The following is a 17,311-nucleotide window of genomic DNA, read 5'->3' as shown; positions in this document are numbered from 1 at the left end:
TCGCATGCTGTCCCTGGCTCAAGACTGCTCCGCAGCTCCTAGGTTGAAGTCCAAACTCCTTGACGTGGGCACTCCAGCCCCCCTGCAGGTCCAGCCTGACTTCCACCACCTCCTGGCCATGTCTTTAGCTAATGTATGCTTCCCTCTTCTGATAACTCTCCTTCTTCAGAACCTCCCCACCTCTATCCTACCCTGGAGGCCAGACCACCTGGGGCCCAGATGTCTGAGGAGGTTCGTGCCTGCACCACGTGGTGCTGACTTTAGTGAAATAAAGTTGGAAATTCATTCACAAGCCTTGTGACTCCTTCCTTCAGACATGGCTGATTGCAGGCAGGAGTTTGGGGGAACCCATCAGCATGTTCTGGGCCCTGCATCTCCCCATTGTTAGCCTGCACCAGGCCATTTGCTCTGTATAAACCATACCACTCCTGCCACACTCCTTTCAGCCCCAGAGCCTTTCCGTGTGCTGTTTGTCTAGAATTCTTTCATCTCTTCTATACTTAGATAACACCTCTTCATCCATTTCCCCAGAAAAGCCTTCTCTGACCTCCCGATTAGGTCAAATGTTCCTTAGAATGTGCCGTGGGCAAGGTCTCTCCCTGTGAGGACCTGTCCAGCCGGACCTCCACCTTCCTGTGACTGTATTGGTCTCTCCCCCTCAAGCCTATGAGCTCTGCAATGTCAGGGACCCTGTGTGCTTTTGCCCATTGTATGTCCTCCAGTCCCGAGCACAGCATCTGGTGTCCAGTGAGTGCTCAGCGAGTATCTCATTGAAGGAAAGGCAGATGGGTAGATGGATCGTCCCTGGCAGCAGTTCCTGTCTGGACAGGCAGTCATTCCTCTATGAGCAACTCTTAGAGAAACTTTAAGATTTTTCCCAGCCAGGTGCGGTGGTTCACATCTGTAACCCCAACACTTTGGGAGGCCAAGAGTGGGGTGCAATCCCCTGAGGTCAGGAGTTAAGTACCAGCCTGGCCAACATGGTGAAACCCCATCTCTACTAAAAATACAAAAATTAGCTGAGTGTAGTGGTGGGCTCCTGTAATCCCAGCTACTGGGGAGGCTGAGGCAGGAGAATCACTTGAACCCGGGAGGTGGGGGTTGCAGTGAGCAAAGATGGAGCTGTTGCACTTCAGCCTGGGCAAAAGAAAAAAAAAATTGTTTTTTTTCACCAAGGAGCTGAGGCCTGACATGTTCCTGTGGTATTTACAAGGACTGTCTCTTTACAAAGCATCTATCCCCCCGACTTCTCTCCCCTCTCTATTTTGGGGTTACTTGGGTCACAGACTCGGCCCACAGCTGGCAGTAATGCTCCACCCTGCTACAGCTACTTTCATCTCCTGTCCCCAGATGTGGCACCACCCACTGGTGCTGCGCCGAGAAGTCATCACAGCCACTCCTTCGGCGGGCTAGGAGAGTCAGGTTCAAGAAGAGTTCATGGACTCTGAGTAAGGCAAGCAGGGGCTGCCTAGGAGGCAAACGCTGGCCTCTGGTTACATTGGCCTTTGAGATGCGCGGCTCCTTCATGCCATGGGCACTGCAAAGGCATTGGGTCCGATCCTTCAACGCTGTCGCAGGGCTCCTGGGGCTTAGAGACGGAGGTTGCTTCCAGAGTCACACACAGCTGAGACATCAGTGACAGGAGAGGAGCCCAACTCCGTGGACACCAGAACCCAGGGCTCCGGAAAAAGCCATTTCGGGTGCTTCCAGGGTATGGTCTGCCTTGGGAAGCTGTTACCCCACTGGCGTTTTCGTAGCAACAACAGCGTCCCAACAGAAGAGGAGGGGGGCCGAGAGATTATTCCCATTCGACGCAGTAAGAAACTGGGGCCCACGGGGGCCTTCGGGGGCAGATGGCATGCAGGCGTGGGGACAGATTTCTGGAGCGCAGGGGCCGGGTCCGCGGCCCCCTCCGCCGGCGCCTGCGCATTGCGGCTCAGCTCCCCGCTCAACCCCGCCCCATCGCTCGGGTTTTCAAATTTGAAACCTGCTTCTTTTCCCGCCGGAACGTGTGGACCAGCGGCGGGAGAGGGCGGGGTGGAGCGCCAGCCAATAGGGCATCAGAGGCTTCCCGGCCCCGCCCCGAGGATGACGACAGCGAGCCTCTAGAGGCCATGGGCGAATGGGCGAGCGGCGGCCGGCAGACCCCGCCCCCGCGGCGCCCACGTGCAGCGGCTGGGCCCGGGGCCTCCAGGGGACCGTCTGGCCCCCAAAGCGCCTTGCTACGTGCGGGGATAGTAACCAGCACGGGGCTGGAAGCTGAGATCAAAGACGCCCATGAGCCGGCGTGAGTGGATGAGAGTAGCGAGCAAGAATCAGCACCCGTCAGCCTGAGGGTTCGTTCCAGGGCCAGGCCTGCAGCCGGCGCCCTTACCTGCCCGTGGAGGTTCCAAGACCACTCGGAGCCGGGCGGCTGCCGGATCTGGGCTGCGGCTCCGAGGCAGCTTTCAGAGGGGCGGGGCCAAGGGCTGGGCGTTCCCGCGGGCGGGGCGTCCCGGGGGCGGGGCGGGCCCTTGTGTTTGTTGCACCGTGTCAGTTACTTTGTAACAAAAGTGGTGCAGCCGCTGCTCCGGCCGGCTCCCTAGGCCGGCCCGCCGCCAGCTGTCGCCGACATGGAACCTGTGGCCAGCAACATCCAGGTCCTGCTGCAGGCGGCCGAGTTCCTGGAGCGCCGTGAGAGAGGTGAGGAAGAACCCTTGGCTGGATTCCGGGCGGCGACCTCGCTGACACGGCCCTGGACTGGACCTGGCTTCCGGCTTGAAGGATGCATGGCCCTAGGACAGTAACCCTGGGACGTCCCGCCCTCAACTCGAGAGGACCCCGGGGCTGTAGAGCAGGGAGGGCTAGGGAAATGGTCCTGGCGCCAAAAGCCTTTCCTGAACCGTGCTGTGCCTGGAGCTCCCGCTGGGACCAGGTCCAGCCCCAGCCTGACGCGGGCGGGGGCTCTCTCTGGCAGAGGCCGAGCATGGTTATGCGTCCCTGTGCCCGCACCGCAGTCCCGGCCCCATCCACAGGAGGAAGAAGCGACCTCCCGAGGCTCCTGGCGCGCAGTACAGCGGGCGGTGAGGAGCGCCGGGGCGGCGGGAGTGGGGGTGGGGTGGGCACCGCCCCTGGTCGGGCCCTCCTCTGTCCACTTGTTGCTTGCATCTTTTGGGCCAGGTGTCCTGCTCCGGGAAGCATTCAGACCCCTTCTGCCATCTCCCTCTCTCCAAACACACTCACACCTTTCTATTCGTTCAAGGACTTCTTGAGCACCTCTAGATGTGCCAGGAACTGCAGACAACAGTGGCGGTCCCAATTCCACTCGCACTCCGGCACTCCACGCATCAGGCCACTCACCTCCCCCACTGGCTTCCTCCTTTTCTCTCCTCTCCCCAGCCCTTTGCATATGCTGTTCCCTCCTATTTGAATGCCTCTCCCTCCACTACCTGCTTGGGAAACTTCTGTTTCTGCATTTAGTTGTCACCTCTGTCTGGGAAGCCCTTCCTGACCAGCTGGTAGGGGGCCTTGTTAGGACCCCCATACCCGCCCCCCCGCCCCGGGCAGGCTTCTGTTAAGCATTTGGCTTTGTGTCTTTGACTCCCCTCACCCTGGCAGGGAACTCTGGTGTCTCAGGCCAGCATGAAGTCTTCACAGGGGTCTTGTTTGGGGCAGGCATCTATAGTGGCTCTTGAGCCACTGGGGGCCCTGGGATTGAGGGCATGAGTAGTAGCTGATTCCCCCTCACCCCATCGTCTCTGGCATTGGCAGGTCTGTGCACAATGAACTGGAGAAGCGCAGGTGAGTCCCAGCCCTGCCCTGACAGCGCCAGCCCCTAGGAGCCACCTCCCTCTGATCTTCCATCCCCTGCCATTCCTGTGGCCAGCAAGATGGAGCTGCCACTGCCCTCCAGACCTCTTCCCCCACAGGAGGGCCCAGTTGAAGCGGTGTCTGGAGCGGCTGAAACAGCAGATGCCCCTGGGGGCTGACTGTGCTCGATATACCACACTGAGCCTGCTGCGCCGTGCCAGGATGCACATCCAGGTGAAGCCCCCTGCTGCACGGGACTGGCTTGCCCTGGTGTATGGAGGGGCTGGTGGGACTGGGGAACGAGGCCTGAGGTGTGACTTGGGACTGTGCTCTGAGCTTTTACTTTCCAAATCCATTAAATGGGGAAAAAAATCAGACAATAACTCAGAGGGTTGTTGAGGCTTAAACGAGTTCACTCTATAAATATTCATTGCTGCTGTTACAGCTGTTATCACTTAGATCTCAGCCGTGAGACCTTGGGCAAGTCACTTAGCCCGTCTGGACTAACCTTTCCTCCTGTTTGATGGGAGGGGATGGCTGTTGAATTTTGTGATGGGATGTATGTGGGGGTCCTTGCTCTCCTGCTCTCCCATCCTTCAAAGCCTCCTGTTATGGGCAGTCTATCCTGGTGCCACCTGGGAGGCAGCTCCAGAGACTTGAGAGGAAGGGACTGAGAAGATGCCAGTCATTCCCAGGACCCCTGCTGCTGCTGGGGCTGAGCTCAGTGCCCTCTGGTGGTCAAGAATGGGTGTGCTGAATAAAGGCCCAGTAGTCCTGGCAGCCCTGTGGCCTTGGAAACCACAGGACTTTTCCTGCCCTCCTGACCCTCCTGACAGAAGAATAAATGGAGGCACAGCTAGGCGGAGGGCCAGGTCGCACAGCTGATCAGAGGCAGATTCAGGATCCATGCCCAGGTCCCTAGCTTGCATTATCTCCTCCCAAGTGTTTATTGAGCCCTGGTTCGGCCAGGCCCTATTCTAGGCACTGGGGGCTGTGGCACACATAGACCTATGTGCTATCAGCAAATAAACCACAGCTTCGCGCCCCCCAGGTGTCTGTTATTACCATCATTGTGGCTGAATAACACTGGTTGGGTTAACGGCCCAGTTTCTCACACGGAGCTTGCCTGGCCTGGCCTGGTTCTCGGATGGATGATGTGTGCCCCTCAGGGGCTGGGTGGCCCGTGGGCAGGACCTGGGGATGCTCCTTTTCTGGGGCTCCATCTCCCCCCTCTTGGACTAATTCACCAGCCTCTTCCCGGCCTTCCTGCTTCCTGTTTTGCCTCCACCAGGCTGTCTTCTACTTTGCTCTAGAATGATCTCTGCAGCACACAGATTACCCAGACCCACCTCCTGCTGAAAACCCCCCAATCGCCCCTGACAGGACAAAGCCTCTGCTCCTTACTTCCTGTGAATCTCAAGACCCTTCATAACCCAGGCCTTGCTAGTAGGCTGTACTTTCGGCCTCATCTCTCCCTATTCCCCACAGAAGCTCAATGCTCCACGCTCTTCCCAGGCTCCCTCTGCCTCAACGTTTCTTCCTTCCCATGTTCGCCTCAGTAGCTCTTACTCCTCTTTCTCTGCCCAGTCCAAATGGCCTCATGGCCCAATTTTCCCCTTGTTGTTGAGTGACCGAATGTAAGCTTCTGCCACTGAGGGCTCTGCCTGGGAGAGCCCTTGGCCTTCCCTTCCTTAGAACTTCAGGGCTGGCAGAGCTTGGTGGGAGGTAGGGGGATGGGAGGGAGGGTGCTAACGCCTTTGCACTCTTGAGGGATCATGACCAGGAGCTACAAACTGGTAGCCTTTGTTTGTTCTGTAGTTTTCTTAAAATGTAAATTAGTTTTCAACCCCTCAAAAGACATTTCACATGAAAAATCTGACTTTCCAGCTTCTCGTGAAGAAATGTGGGGGCCGGGCTTACGCAGTAGCTTACACCTGTAATCCCAGCACTTTGGGAGGCCAAAGCAGGCTGATCACCTGAGGTCAGGAGTTAAAGACCAGCCTGGCCAACACGATGAAACTCTGTCTCTACTAAAAATACAAAAATCAGTCAGATGTGGTGGCATCCGCTTGTAGTCACAGCTACTCAGGAGGCTGAGGCAGGAGAATCGCTTGAACTGGGGAGGCGGAGGTTGCAGTGAGCCGAGGCCCGCCATTGCACTCCAGCCTGGGGAATGAGGTAAAACTCCGTCTCAAAAAAAAAAAAAAGTAGCCAGGCATGGTGGTGGGGGCCTGTAATCCCAGGTACTGGGAGGGCTGAGGCCGGAAACAACTGAAACCAGGAGGCGGAGGTTGCAGTGAGTGGAAATTATGCCACCGCGCCTCAGTCCTGGTGCCCGACGACGCCACCCACATCCACCAGAAAAAAAATGGGGAGACCTGGTAGCACCAGGCCTGTTTCCTGTGACAGCACATACCTGGCACCTGAGAAAGTGTCCATGCACCAGTGCACCTCTCCCCCAGTTCCCACCGCTGGACACTATATAGACTCCAATCCTTTAACCCTGAGTAGGCCCCAAAGGCCTTTGAGATTGTGGTGCTCCCCACCCCCAATCTAGGCAGCATCCTCACAGGCCGTGTGCATGGTGGGAAAGGGGCTTGCTTTCTGGAGGATGTGGGTGCAACCCTCTGGGACCTGGAGTTAGTTGCCGTGTGCCTGGAGTAGGCGTCAGCCCTGTGGCTATGGCCCAGTACTGAGTGGTGTTGGGGTGCAACTCAAGCCCCCAGGCCGCTGACCCCAATCCCTTGCTCCTTTGGGATCTGCAGAAACTGGAGGAGCAGGAGCAGCGGGCCCGGCAGCTCAAGGAGAGGCTGCGCAGCAAGCAGCAGAGCCTGCAGCGGCAGCTGGAGCAGCTCCGGGGGCTGGCAGGGGCAGCCGAGCGGGAACGGCTGCGGGCGGATAGCCTGGACTCCTCAGGCCTTTCCTCCGAGCGGTCAGACTCAGACCAAGGTGAGTGCCCCGAGGCTGAGGGGTTGTGTGGCCCTCGGGGCAAGCCAGGTCTTCTGATTGGACCCCTCCCTGCGCAGAGGAGCTGGAGGTGGATGTGGAGAGCCTGGTGTTTGGGGGTGAGGCTGAGCTGCTGCGGGGCTTCATCGCGGGCCAGGAGCACAGCTACTCGCACAGCAGCGGCGCCTGGCTATGATGTTCTTCACCCAGGGCGGGCCTCTGCCCTCTGCTCGTGCCAGGCCCACCTGCCAGGGATGAGCTCTCCCCAAGCCTTAAGTGCTGTTAGGAGTCCTCTGTTGGAATGGACTAAAAGGACCCTTGTGTGGGAACAGGTGCTCCCCCATACCCTGCTGCTGGCTGCCAGGCAGGCCCTCTGGAAGAGGCAGGACTCATCAGGACCTCCCTAAACCCCTGCAGGGCAGGCAGCTTGGGCCTGAGCCCAAGCACCTGGCTCTGCTGCCTTCAAGGGAACAGGAAGCCTCTTGGGCCTCTTCCCTTCTTGGACAAGGCCCCCTGGCCTTTGCCTCACATAACTGTACAGTATCTTCATTAAAAGCCTCTTTCATAACTTCCCGTCCTAGTCTCACCTGATGAAAATGGGGAAACTCCCAACCACAAACCCACTGGAAGAGGAAATAAGATCAGTTCCCATCACTGACACTGTCGGCTGTGCCAGTCAGTGCAGTTAATCCTCACAACTCGGAGGCTGTTCTGTCTCCACTTCACAGATGGTGGAAATAAGGCTGAATGATGTGACTTGCCTGAGGTCCAAAAACAGTGAAGTCAAGATTCAAACCAAAGCTTTCCAACTCCAGAGCTAGGACTGACTGAATTCAGCAAGTATTTATTGAGTGCCTATTAAGTGCTAGATACTGTTCCAGGTACTTGAGACCCAGCAGAGAACAAAACCAAGAGCCCTTCCCTCGTGGGGCTTCCCGTCTAGCATTTATCGCCAGTTCACCCAGGCTACCTGGGGCCTGAGGCAAGTCACTGCACCTCTGTGCCTGGGTCCTCAGCTGCCCAATGGGAGAATAAGCAGACCTGGCTCAGACTGGAAAACGTGCTGGTGTACTGTGGATGCCAAACTGGATACCCTCAACCCACCACCCAGACAGTAGATAGGGCTGGAAGTTGATTTTTATTGATAAAGTACAAGGGAGGGAGGGCAGAGGGGCTAAGCCAAGCTGTCTGGGGTGCTGTGGTGGTGGTAGGCTGGCTACACAAACTGCTGCTGCTGCTGCTGCTGCTTGGTGGCCGCCTTGCTGGCGAGGTCCTTGGCCTTCTCTGTAGCTGCCAGTGCCGTCTCCTTTGCTTTCTCCTTGGCTTCCTTGGCTGTCTCAACAAGTGTTTTGGAAGGGGCCTCACCTGTTGCAAAGGGCAGGTGGCTGGCTTCAGAGGGTGCCTGAAACACCCACCTAATTTCCCTCCTCCATGACACCAACCTTCCCTGGGCCAGGCTCCACTAGAAAGGTGATATTCACCCTCTTCCCACACCCAGTACAGATGAGGAGTCCCAGCTCAGAGCAGGGCAATGACTAACCCAGACTCCACACTCACTAGGCCGAGTGAGCCTCTCCCTATGAGGAATCTCCACATACCCAGACACTCACCTTGCAGCTTCGCCAAGATATATTCAAAACCCTTCATAGTCTTGGTCACGTTGCTTTTGAACCGGGCAAGACCAAATTCCTGGCAAAAGATGAAAAAGGGAAGGATACTGAGTTGCCCATTGACCCCAGCCCCAAAACTGAAAGCCCTGGGTCCCAGAGCCCCAGCAACCCCCACAACACAGCTCACCTGGACAGCTCTGGAGACACCAAATAAGCTAGAGGAGACCCAGGCTTCACGGCGGATTTCGGTCCAGCCACTGTTGTCAGAGTTCACACAGTAAACACATCGTTCCTCCACCACCTATGCAGAGTCAGGCCAACCACAATTGTGATACAGTCTTCCATTTTGCCGACTTGCACAAAAATTTGACTGCCTGTCTCTTTTCATGAGGGGAAGCAATACAATGAAAATCCATTCCTTCCACTGACTGCACTCCCAAGTGGTACTGACAGAGCAAGAAGCCATAAACAAGGTCATTTTGCTCTCAAAAACCTCTCTTCTGACCCTTAAAACTAGAAGGCATAAGGTCTCCTGAGATCAGCAAAGGGCCTTCCAGCCCATCCTGCTCCTGGATTTTTGTTTTCATGCCTCTAGACACATCCAGTGTTTGTAACCTGCTTCCACCCACTGCAGTTCTGGAGTTTCCTGACAGTCCAAATAAAAACAAACATTTGCCGGGCGCGGTGGCTCACGCCTGTAATCCCAGCACTTTGGGAGGCTGAGTCAGGTGGATTACTTGAGGTCTGTAGTTTGAGACCAGCCTGGCCAACATGGTGAAACACTGTCTCTACTAAAAATACAAATATTAGCTGGGTGTGGCGGCGGGTGCCTGTAATCCCAGTTACTTGGGAGGTTGAAGCAGGAGAATCGCTTGAACCCAGGAAGCGGAGGTTGCAGTGAACTAAGAATGCAGCACTGCATTCCAGCCTGGGTGACAGAGGGAGACTCCATTTCAAAAAAAAAAAAAAAGACAATCATCACACTTCTCATTATTAGATAGGAAAAAGTTGAACATTCCTTTCCAGGAAAAATACTTAAGAGACCTTTCTCACACCTCTGGAACACTATCTTAGTAATTTACCAAACACAGACATGGTGGTCTTCTGTAACATCTGAGATGACTTCAGACAACCCTCGGGCAGAGTAAGATACCCACTCACTCTCAGACCTTGTGGGACAGTGCCCTGTATGAATCACATTTCTATCTTTTCACAAGAGAGTAATATCCACCTCTCAAGGTTATTGGGACAATAAGCTGAGAAAGAGAATTCGCTGAAAGCTTTCAGGATATTCACATATAAGAAGATACTGTAGGATATTCCTTAACCCGTAAGTTTAAAAGTTTCTTAAAAGCAATAGATCAAAGGTATATGGAATGCCCTTTCCCCAAATCTCAGGCAGAAGTCCATTTAGGTAAGACAAATAACAGTGAAACTCCTCTAGTCAAAGTGAGAAAAAGGGCTGAAAGCCTCTTCCGGAGACATATCCAAGGTACCTTATGGCTTGATGGGCTCCTGTTTGAAAACCACTGATGCTCTCGCCTGTGATCCCAGCACTTTGGGAGGCTGAGGCGGGCAGATCACTTGAGGCCAGGAGTTCAGAACCAGCCTGGCCAACATGGCCAAACCCAGTCTGTACTAAAAATACTAAAAAATTAACCAGGCCTGTAAACCCAGCTCCTCAGGAGGCTAAGGCACAAGAATTGCTTGAACCTAGGAGATGGTGGTGGCAGTGAGGTGAGATTGTGCCACTGCACTCCAGCCTGGGCGACAGAGTGAGACTCTATCACCAGAAAACAAACAAAACCAGGAAAACCACTGCCTCCCCCACTCAGCATCACTGCTGTGCCATATACCTGATGGGAGTGCTTTGCATTTAGAACTTAGGACAACTGAGTAAGACAGGTACCCCTCCCCTACTGTATGAATGAGTCAGACAGGTCCAGAGAGGGTGACCAGCTAGAAAGAAGAAAATGTGAGGTCATACTCTACAGTTGTCACTCCTCAGTAACCCAGACCTGCCTCAGACCACCAAAGCTCCCTCATGGCTCTCTAGACACACGTATCTGAAGAGCTCTATTTGGGGGTGGGGGAGGCAGAATCACAGCAGGAGGTGTCTCACCATCAGCCGGGCGTGGTTGATGTTCCAGGTGAAGGTGGTCATGGTCTGATTCTGTGGGTCCACAATAGAGTCCTCCAGGATGTACACCGAGTGAGCAACATTGGCAGGAAACAGTCGCTCGGCCCAGCGAGGCATCCTGTTAGTCTTGGTCAGGAGTCGCCGGGACAGCAGTTTCTGGTCAGGGGTCACCTCCCGGTGTACTATGTCTTCCGTCAAGACATGTTTGCTGCAGGTATCAGAGTGAAGGTGGCCCTCAGGAGCCTGCCCCGAAGAGACTGCCCAAGGTGATTCCCATTTGGAGTCTCCAAGCCCAGAGAGGCCTTCCTGTAACCTTGCAGAGTGGTATGTGCCATGGTTCACGCCAGAGTTAAGAGCCCATCCCAGGGCAAATTCCAACTCCCGCCATTTGGCTGACCTGGATTCCTGGGCCTTCTAGCAGGAATAGACCTCATGATTTACTGCACCTCAGGAAAGCGCCACGAGCAGAGGAATAGGATTTCCAACCCCAAGATCCCTCCCAACTCCCCTACTGCAGCCTCTTCCTGTCTCCCCACCCTGAGAAAAGAACCTTACACTAAGATATCAAGTAAACCACCACCCAGGCCCAGCCTCCCTTCAGGACCTTGCAGGCCTGGCCGCTTCCCCGATAAGGTCTACGTAGGATTCGATGTCGAATTCTTTCTGGTCCATTACTCGGGGATTATCCACACTTCGATCTCCAAATAGCGAGATGGTGGGGTTTTGCTCTCCCAAACACCACGTACCTATAGGGATTCGGGTACCGCTGCCAGAAGGCGGCGAACACTTGGTCCCAGGAACTCCGGAGCACGCTCTGGCCCAGGAAATACTTCACCATCGTCCCGGCCGGAGAGGGCTCAGCACCCACGCAGCATCAGGGGTGCGGAGCCTGGGAGGCACGCGGGGGCCGGGCCGGGCCGGAGCTCGGCGCACACCCGCCGCCAGGCTCGTAACTCAGTCACCACCGCACCGCGCCCAAGCAGCTTCTGCTGCTGCTGCCGCCGCCGCCATGAGTTGTCCGGCTGGGCGCCACTTCCGGCGCAGCCACACGGTATCCACCGCTTCCGGCGCCCGCGCCACGTGACCTTGCGGCCCCGCCCCCTCTCCCTCTCGCCCCCTCCCGCGGGCGTCGCGGCGCTGCGGGTAGGAGCCGGGTTGTAGGAGACCCTAGGTTCGATTGGTACTCGGAGCCGGAACTGAGCCTAAGCCGGGCAGGCGAGCGAATGACGGAGTAGCGAGCTGCGCGGCGGCGTGCTGCGCTGTTGAGGACGCTGTCCCGCACGCTCCCAGGCCGCCCCGGGGCTTGGGGTCTTCGAAGGATAATCGGCGCCCGGGGCCGAACAGCGGGGGCACACTGGGCACTGCCGAAAGTGCAAGGCCACAGCCAGAGCTCGACCCCGACGCGCTGTCTCGAATCGTTGGTTGGCGCCGTTTGGGGTTGGGGTCTGAGGCCTGGGCGCTGCCTGGGCCGAGCGGAGATCCGGGTTCGCCTCCCGTCCCCGCTCAGGACCCTGACGTGGCTGAAGCGGCCCCGGGAGCATGAGCGGGCAGCGCGTGGACGTCAAGGTGGTGATGCTGGGCAAGGAGTACGTGGGCAAGACGAGCCTGGTGGAGCGCTACGTGCACGATCGCTTTCTGGTGGGGCCCTATCAGAACGTGAGTGCACCCGGAGGGGCCAGGCACGGTGGGCGGGGGGCGTAATCTGCACCTATGGTCCCGATCTCTTCCCTCTCTTTGCAGACCATCGGGGCCGCCTTCGTGGCTAAGGTGATGTCGGTCGGAGACCGGACTGTGACATTAGGTATTTGGGTAAGTTCCCTGGGCATCTATTCTAGGGAGACTCATTCTTGAGGAGGCTTAGGTCCTGCCTATTACTGGTTGATTTGTGGCCTCACAGACTCGTTTCTCATAGACCCGTTTCCTTATCTGGAAAATAGTGGGGTCTGGAGAACATGGCCTTAAGTTTGACTCAGACCAGGGCTGAGCCTATTCCTTCTCTTTAGGACACAGCAGGCTCTGAGCGCTATGAGGCTATGAGTAGAATCTACTATCGGGGTGCCAAGGCTGCCATCGTCTGCTATGGTAAGGGGGAGTTCTGGGCTGACCCACAAGAAGTGGGTGCCAGGCTAGCCAGAGAACAGCCCCTGACCACTTGGTTGTGTCTCCTGCATGCCCCACACCAAGACCTCACAGACAGCAGCAGTTTTGAGCGAGCAAAGTTCTGGGTGAAGGAACTGCGCAGTCTAGAGGAGGTAGGTGAATAGACCTCACCAAAAGACCAAGGGCTAGGGTTCTGTTGGTCTGTGGAGGTGACGCTTGTCTTCTGTCTCAGGGCTGCCAAATATACCTATGTGGCACCAAGAGTGACCTGCTGGAAGAAGACCGGAGGCGTCGACGTGTGGACTTCCATGACGTCCAGGACTATGCAGACAGTAGCTGTTCCTCGCCCTTTGGGGGGGTGGGGGGGTGTGGCTGTCTGGGTGGATCACAGAAAATAGAGACTGCCTTGGCTGCTAGGGCAAGGTACTCTAGAAGGGCTTCCTGGCCTCCTTGAACTGTGGCATCCAGAAGAGTCCCTGAACTGCTAGCCCTCCCTTTTGTCTGCTTATTTAATTCTCAGATATGAGGCTTTAGTCACTTCTCTTTACAGATATCAAAGCTCAGCTCTTTGAAACATCCAGCAAGACAGGCCAGAGTGTGGGTGAGTGCTGTGCTGGGGCCTCACAGCAGGAACAGGCAGGGGCACCAGAGGAAGCTGATTAGGGAACAGAGGGCTGGGTCACTGGGAGATCCCAGGACTACTGGCATTGGGCCCTCACTGATCATCATTTTTCCTGCCAGATGAGCTCTTCCAGAAAGTGGCAGAGGATTACGTCAGTGTGGCTGCCTTCCAGGTGATGACAGGTGTGTGCTTCCCCAGCCTTTATGGAGACTTACTCTAGGCCCACAGCATCTAGCCCCTTTCCTGATACCTGATCCCAACAGAATGGTGCTGAGCTGCCACCTCTTTCTTTGACAGAGGACAAGGGCGTGGACCTGGGCCAGAAGGCAAACCCCTACTTTTACAGCTGTTGTCATCACTGATTCACCACTCACCTGGCCTGGGAGAGTTAAAGGAGTTCCCCAGAGCGGCTGGACCCAGCTCCTTACTGGGCTTGGGTAGTCAAATGTCTGAGCTAACCCAGGTCCTCATGTCAGCAGAGGTGGCACCTGCCTGTGCTGGCCCATGGAACGGAGGCAGCATTGGGCTGACTGTGGGCATGAGGAGGGATAAGGGCTGATTTGGACCCCAGGCTTCTGCCCTGGACAGCACTTGTGTCTGCAGATTATTTAAGTGGCTTCTGATCTGTAAATAAAATCAATGCACTGTGAATCACACCCAGCCCCTTTCCCTGCTGTGTGGATTGGGTGTCAAGACACCTAGTTCTTTCTGGGGCCACCCAGCTGGCCTCACTGCTTTATATTAAGGCTTTCCTATCTCTTATTTTCCTTTGGAAAACAAGACTTCTTCCCAGGGTTACAGCTGAGATACTGGGGCTGGGGTAGTACAAAGCTCACTATATTCCCTCTGAGTACTGAAAAGAGCTGTGTTGAGATAAAAGGGTCAAGCACTTTATACAGGTTGGTCTGACCAGCCCTACTGCATCTGTCATGTTTGGGCCCGTATGTCAGACCTGTGACTCAGGTCCTGAGCATCCCAGTGACATCCTACAATGCGGTTTAATGGTAGAAAAGTCCTAAGTTCTGTAAGACAGAAAGGTCTAATGGATCCAGATTTGGTTCCAATTTAGAAAAGGGACTTAAACCCTCAGCTTGAGTTTCTCATCTGTAAAATAAGGTGACTACTACACAGCCCAAGGATTGTGAGATCCTAAGTCAAGAGTAATTCTAGTAGTAAATGTTTTTCCCAATCTTCCCAAGCACTTTTTGTTGGAAGGGCAGAAGTTCAGGACTAAGTCACAAGGGGAAGCAAACTCCCAAGTGTCCTCCAAAGTATTAGGCCTTGAAGGTCCATACATTTCTGAGGGATCAGGTGTTATTGAACACTTCCTGTTCAACCAGAAGGAAATTTACTGTAGCTCTTTCCGGTATGGGAGGTGTGGCCCCAGTCCAGGGGCTTTGCCTTAGTTTATTCTTTGCCCCTGCTTTCCTGCCTTTAGGCCTAGGCCGAGTCCTCTGCAGTTGACAACACCTGCCTTTGAAGAATATAAAACTTAGCCAATATGGTCAGACTCACACTTAGAGAGTGTTTTGGTTCCACTTCCTTTTAAAAAACCAATTCCTCAAAACTGCACTTCCTTCATGAGTGATGGAGGCTTCCTGTGGAGGGAGACTGAAACTGACACGAGCTACTCCCAACAGGAGAGAAAAAGGCTTGGGCAGCCCTGTGGCTGCTGGGAGGAAACACACTCCTCCCATGATGTGCTTAGAGGAAGGGCTTAGCTCCACAGTATCCCTGCCCCACCCCCGCCCCATACTATCTCTGGCTGGCTCCTGCTCTCACCCCAAACAGTCCTCCCTCCTGTTAGGCTACAACTCCCCACAACCAATAAAAACACAGGGCAAGGGCCATATATGAGTAAAGTTAAACTTTACTTTACAGTAAATTTTTTTCTATATACAAAGAATTACAGTACATGTTTATGGGGACTCCTACCACAGGGCTCCCCTCTTTTTCACTAGGAGTTTCACTTACAGCTGACAATCTATGGGGGCAGGGGAGGGGGGCAAAAAACAATGATGGACCTTGGCTGATCCCCCCGACCCCTTTCTTAATAATATAGATGTTTATCATCAGCTTGCCTCTCTTCCAAGACCTAGGAAGCAGCTCTGCCATGAGCTGCTGTGTGCTGCCCTCCCCACCTTCAGCACACTCATCTACACACACAGGTAGCACCCACCTCAATGAGACCGCCTTGCTCTGGCCTGCCCCAACCCTGGAAGTTGAAAACACTAGAACCATTTATTTCTGCTTCTACTCCCTGTGCCCATCTCTTGTCTAGAAAACTTTGCTTAACTTCCAGGACCTTACACCTGAAGCCCCACAATAACCTGATGTTTTGAAAGCCATGGGAGAGCAGCTCTAGAGAAGGGACCAGATAGGCAGAAACAGCACATGTTAAAACTCAAAACACTTCTTCCGAGGCTGTGGATTTCTAGTTAAATTCCTTCCACTTCCTTATAAAATATTACCCTTAATCTTCATAAGCAGTAGAGGTGCTTCCATGAGTGGAAGAGGTAGAGAGGGGTAGAAGGGAGCTGAGGGAGACCCAACACCCAGAGCTCTCCAACAACCTGCTCCAGGCAGTGGACGGAGTCTATGGACAAGGTGGCCCCAGCCCTGAAAAACTCAATGGCCACCTTCACCTGGATACAGGACCTCTTTCACCTCTGGATTGCACTGGGCCAATCCAGGGTTGGGTATAGGCTTCACTGAGGATCTTCCTTCTCCCCACTTTTAACAAAGCCTTTCTACATAAAATCTTCTCTTCCCAAATAGGAATCTGGGTTTCTTATGCTGCCAGTCCCTCAACTCTTGGCAGTGCTTATTTATACCATGAAATTAGCACCATCATTACATTTGTTTGTGTGTACAAAACAATGATCTATTATTTCAGTTTACACTACAGCAGCCTCTGGCCCTGTTGCACTGGGCCCTAGGAAGCTCAGCTGAGAACTAACTGGCCACAGGGCCCTAGGAGGCTCAGCTGAGAACTAACTGGCCACAGCCAATGACAGGCTCCCACAGCAGCTACCAAGCAGTGACGTGGAATATCTACACGTGGAACCGCTAAAATGAGACTCAGCAGGAAAGGGGCTGGAGGGAGCTCCTTCTCTGCCATGATCTCAAGACAGGTTAGGACATTGGGCTCCTCTAACCTGGCTGACAAACCCCATGAGGATGACATTATCATTTAAAAAGCCTTAGGAGAAAATCCACCTTATAGGGGCTAAGGGTAAAACCTATCCAAGTTTCATGCTGTCCTCATTACTCCCTATGGGGGAAGCTGCCAGGACCAAACTTTCTGCCATTCTGTTCTCACGAGGCAACATTAGAATTATAACCTGGGAGTCCAGCTCCAGTGTGCAGACAGTGTCTAGCCTGGGAAGGGATCAATAGTACGTTTCATGCCCTGACCGTAGTGTGGGGTGAAGGATGTAAAGAATAAAATAACTATTTTCATCAGTGTTAAAGATTTGGTTCAGAAGAGAGTCAACACAGTGATTTAAGTCATCTCAAACTCAGTAACAGGGTAAAGCAGACATTTAAAACTGAGGATGTTTCTGTAGCAATGAGAGCTATTTTGCTATTAGACTGGGTTGGCTCCATTAAGAGAAGCAAATTAGGCTTTGAATGTAAATTTCAACATTTTCCATAATTTTTTTCTGATTTAGCAGGGCTAGGAGATACATTGGCTTTCTAGCTACCTATAGAGCATTTCAACCTTTGCGTTGTCCCTGGAAAAGCCTTCCTGGGGAGCTGGCCTCCAAGGCAAACTCTCTTGTGATCTCAATTTCCAAGCATAGTCAAATACCATCCTGCATAAGGACCAGAAGTTTTCTAAGATGAAAGATTTCCTTTTCACTCCAATTCACATCCACTTGGAAAAGGGGTCTTATTACAAGCTTGAGGAGACGTCCCACAGGGCTGGCAAGGCCACTCCCTCCCCACCTTCATCCAAGAGTCACATTTCCAACAGTTGTTCTGACTTTTCTTCTAATTGGATAGTGACTGCTTTCATGATTTTAACAATGTAGTATCAGATGCTGCTCTTGGCAGGCCCAATAACTCAAATTTCTAGTTTCCAGTGGTTTTCTAGTTTCC

At 54.1% G+C, this 17,311-nt stretch overlaps 3 protein-coding genes across 4 annotated transcripts; 2 read left to right on the top strand and 1 right to left on the bottom strand.

Annotated features, from left to right (window-relative positions):
* Positions 1–1,852: 1,852 nt before the first annotated feature.
* MXD3 (MAX dimerization protein 3) lies at positions 1,853–7,308 on the top strand. Its single transcript, XM_032269939.1, has 6 exons — positions 1,853–2,682; positions 2,957–3,062; positions 3,751–3,780; positions 3,909–4,023; positions 6,555–6,738; positions 6,816–7,308. The coding sequence occupies exons 1-6, from the start codon at positions 2,613–2,615 to the stop codon at positions 6,929–6,931; spliced, it is 621 nt and encodes a 206-aa protein (XP_032125830.1). The 5' UTR covers positions 1,853–2,612; the 3' UTR covers positions 6,932–7,308.
* Positions 7,309–7,563: 255 nt separating this feature from the next.
* PRELID1 (PRELI domain containing 1) lies at positions 7,564–11,545 on the bottom strand. The gene is made up of 5 exons (XM_032269938.1): positions 11,232–11,545; positions 10,468–10,693; positions 8,533–8,646; positions 8,346–8,424; positions 7,564–8,100 (listed from the first exon to the last, which is right to left on the bottom strand). Exons 1-5 carry the CDS (start codon positions 11,321–11,323, stop codon positions 7,952–7,954), a joined length of 660 nt encoding a protein of 219 aa, XP_032125829.1. The 5' UTR covers positions 11,324–11,545; the 3' UTR covers positions 7,564–7,951.
* A 34-nt stretch (positions 11,546–11,579) lies between these two features.
* On the top strand, positions 11,580–13,863 carry RAB24 (RAB24, member RAS oncogene family). Of its 2 annotated transcripts, none has more exons than XM_032269935.1 (8): positions 11,580–12,141; positions 12,226–12,294; positions 12,489–12,567; positions 12,670–12,737; positions 12,818–12,917; positions 13,136–13,186; positions 13,327–13,379; positions 13,505–13,863. In XM_032269935.1, exons 1-8 carry the CDS (start codon positions 12,025–12,027, stop codon positions 13,646–13,648), a joined length of 681 nt encoding a protein of 226 aa, XP_032125826.1. In that variant the 5' UTR covers positions 11,580–12,024; the 3' UTR covers positions 13,649–13,863. The 2 variants fall into 2 exon arrangements, with proteins under 2 accessions (XP_032125826.1, XP_032125827.1); XM_032269936.1 differs by having other exon boundaries at positions 11,581–12,141; positions 13,327–13,389.
* The last annotated feature ends 3,448 nt before the right edge of the window (positions 13,864–17,311 follow it).

The sequence above is a fragment of the Sapajus apella genome, unplaced genomic scaffold (assembly GCF_009761245.1).
Source record: "Sapajus apella isolate SASKATOON/1434 unplaced genomic scaffold, GSC_monkey_1.0 scaffold200, whole genome shotgun sequence".
Taxonomy (NCBI): domain Eukaryota; kingdom Metazoa; phylum Chordata; class Mammalia; order Primates; family Cebidae; genus Sapajus; species Sapajus apella.
The sequence above is the reverse complement of the archived record's forward strand: the minus strand, read 5'-3'. Positions and strand labels throughout refer to the sequence as shown.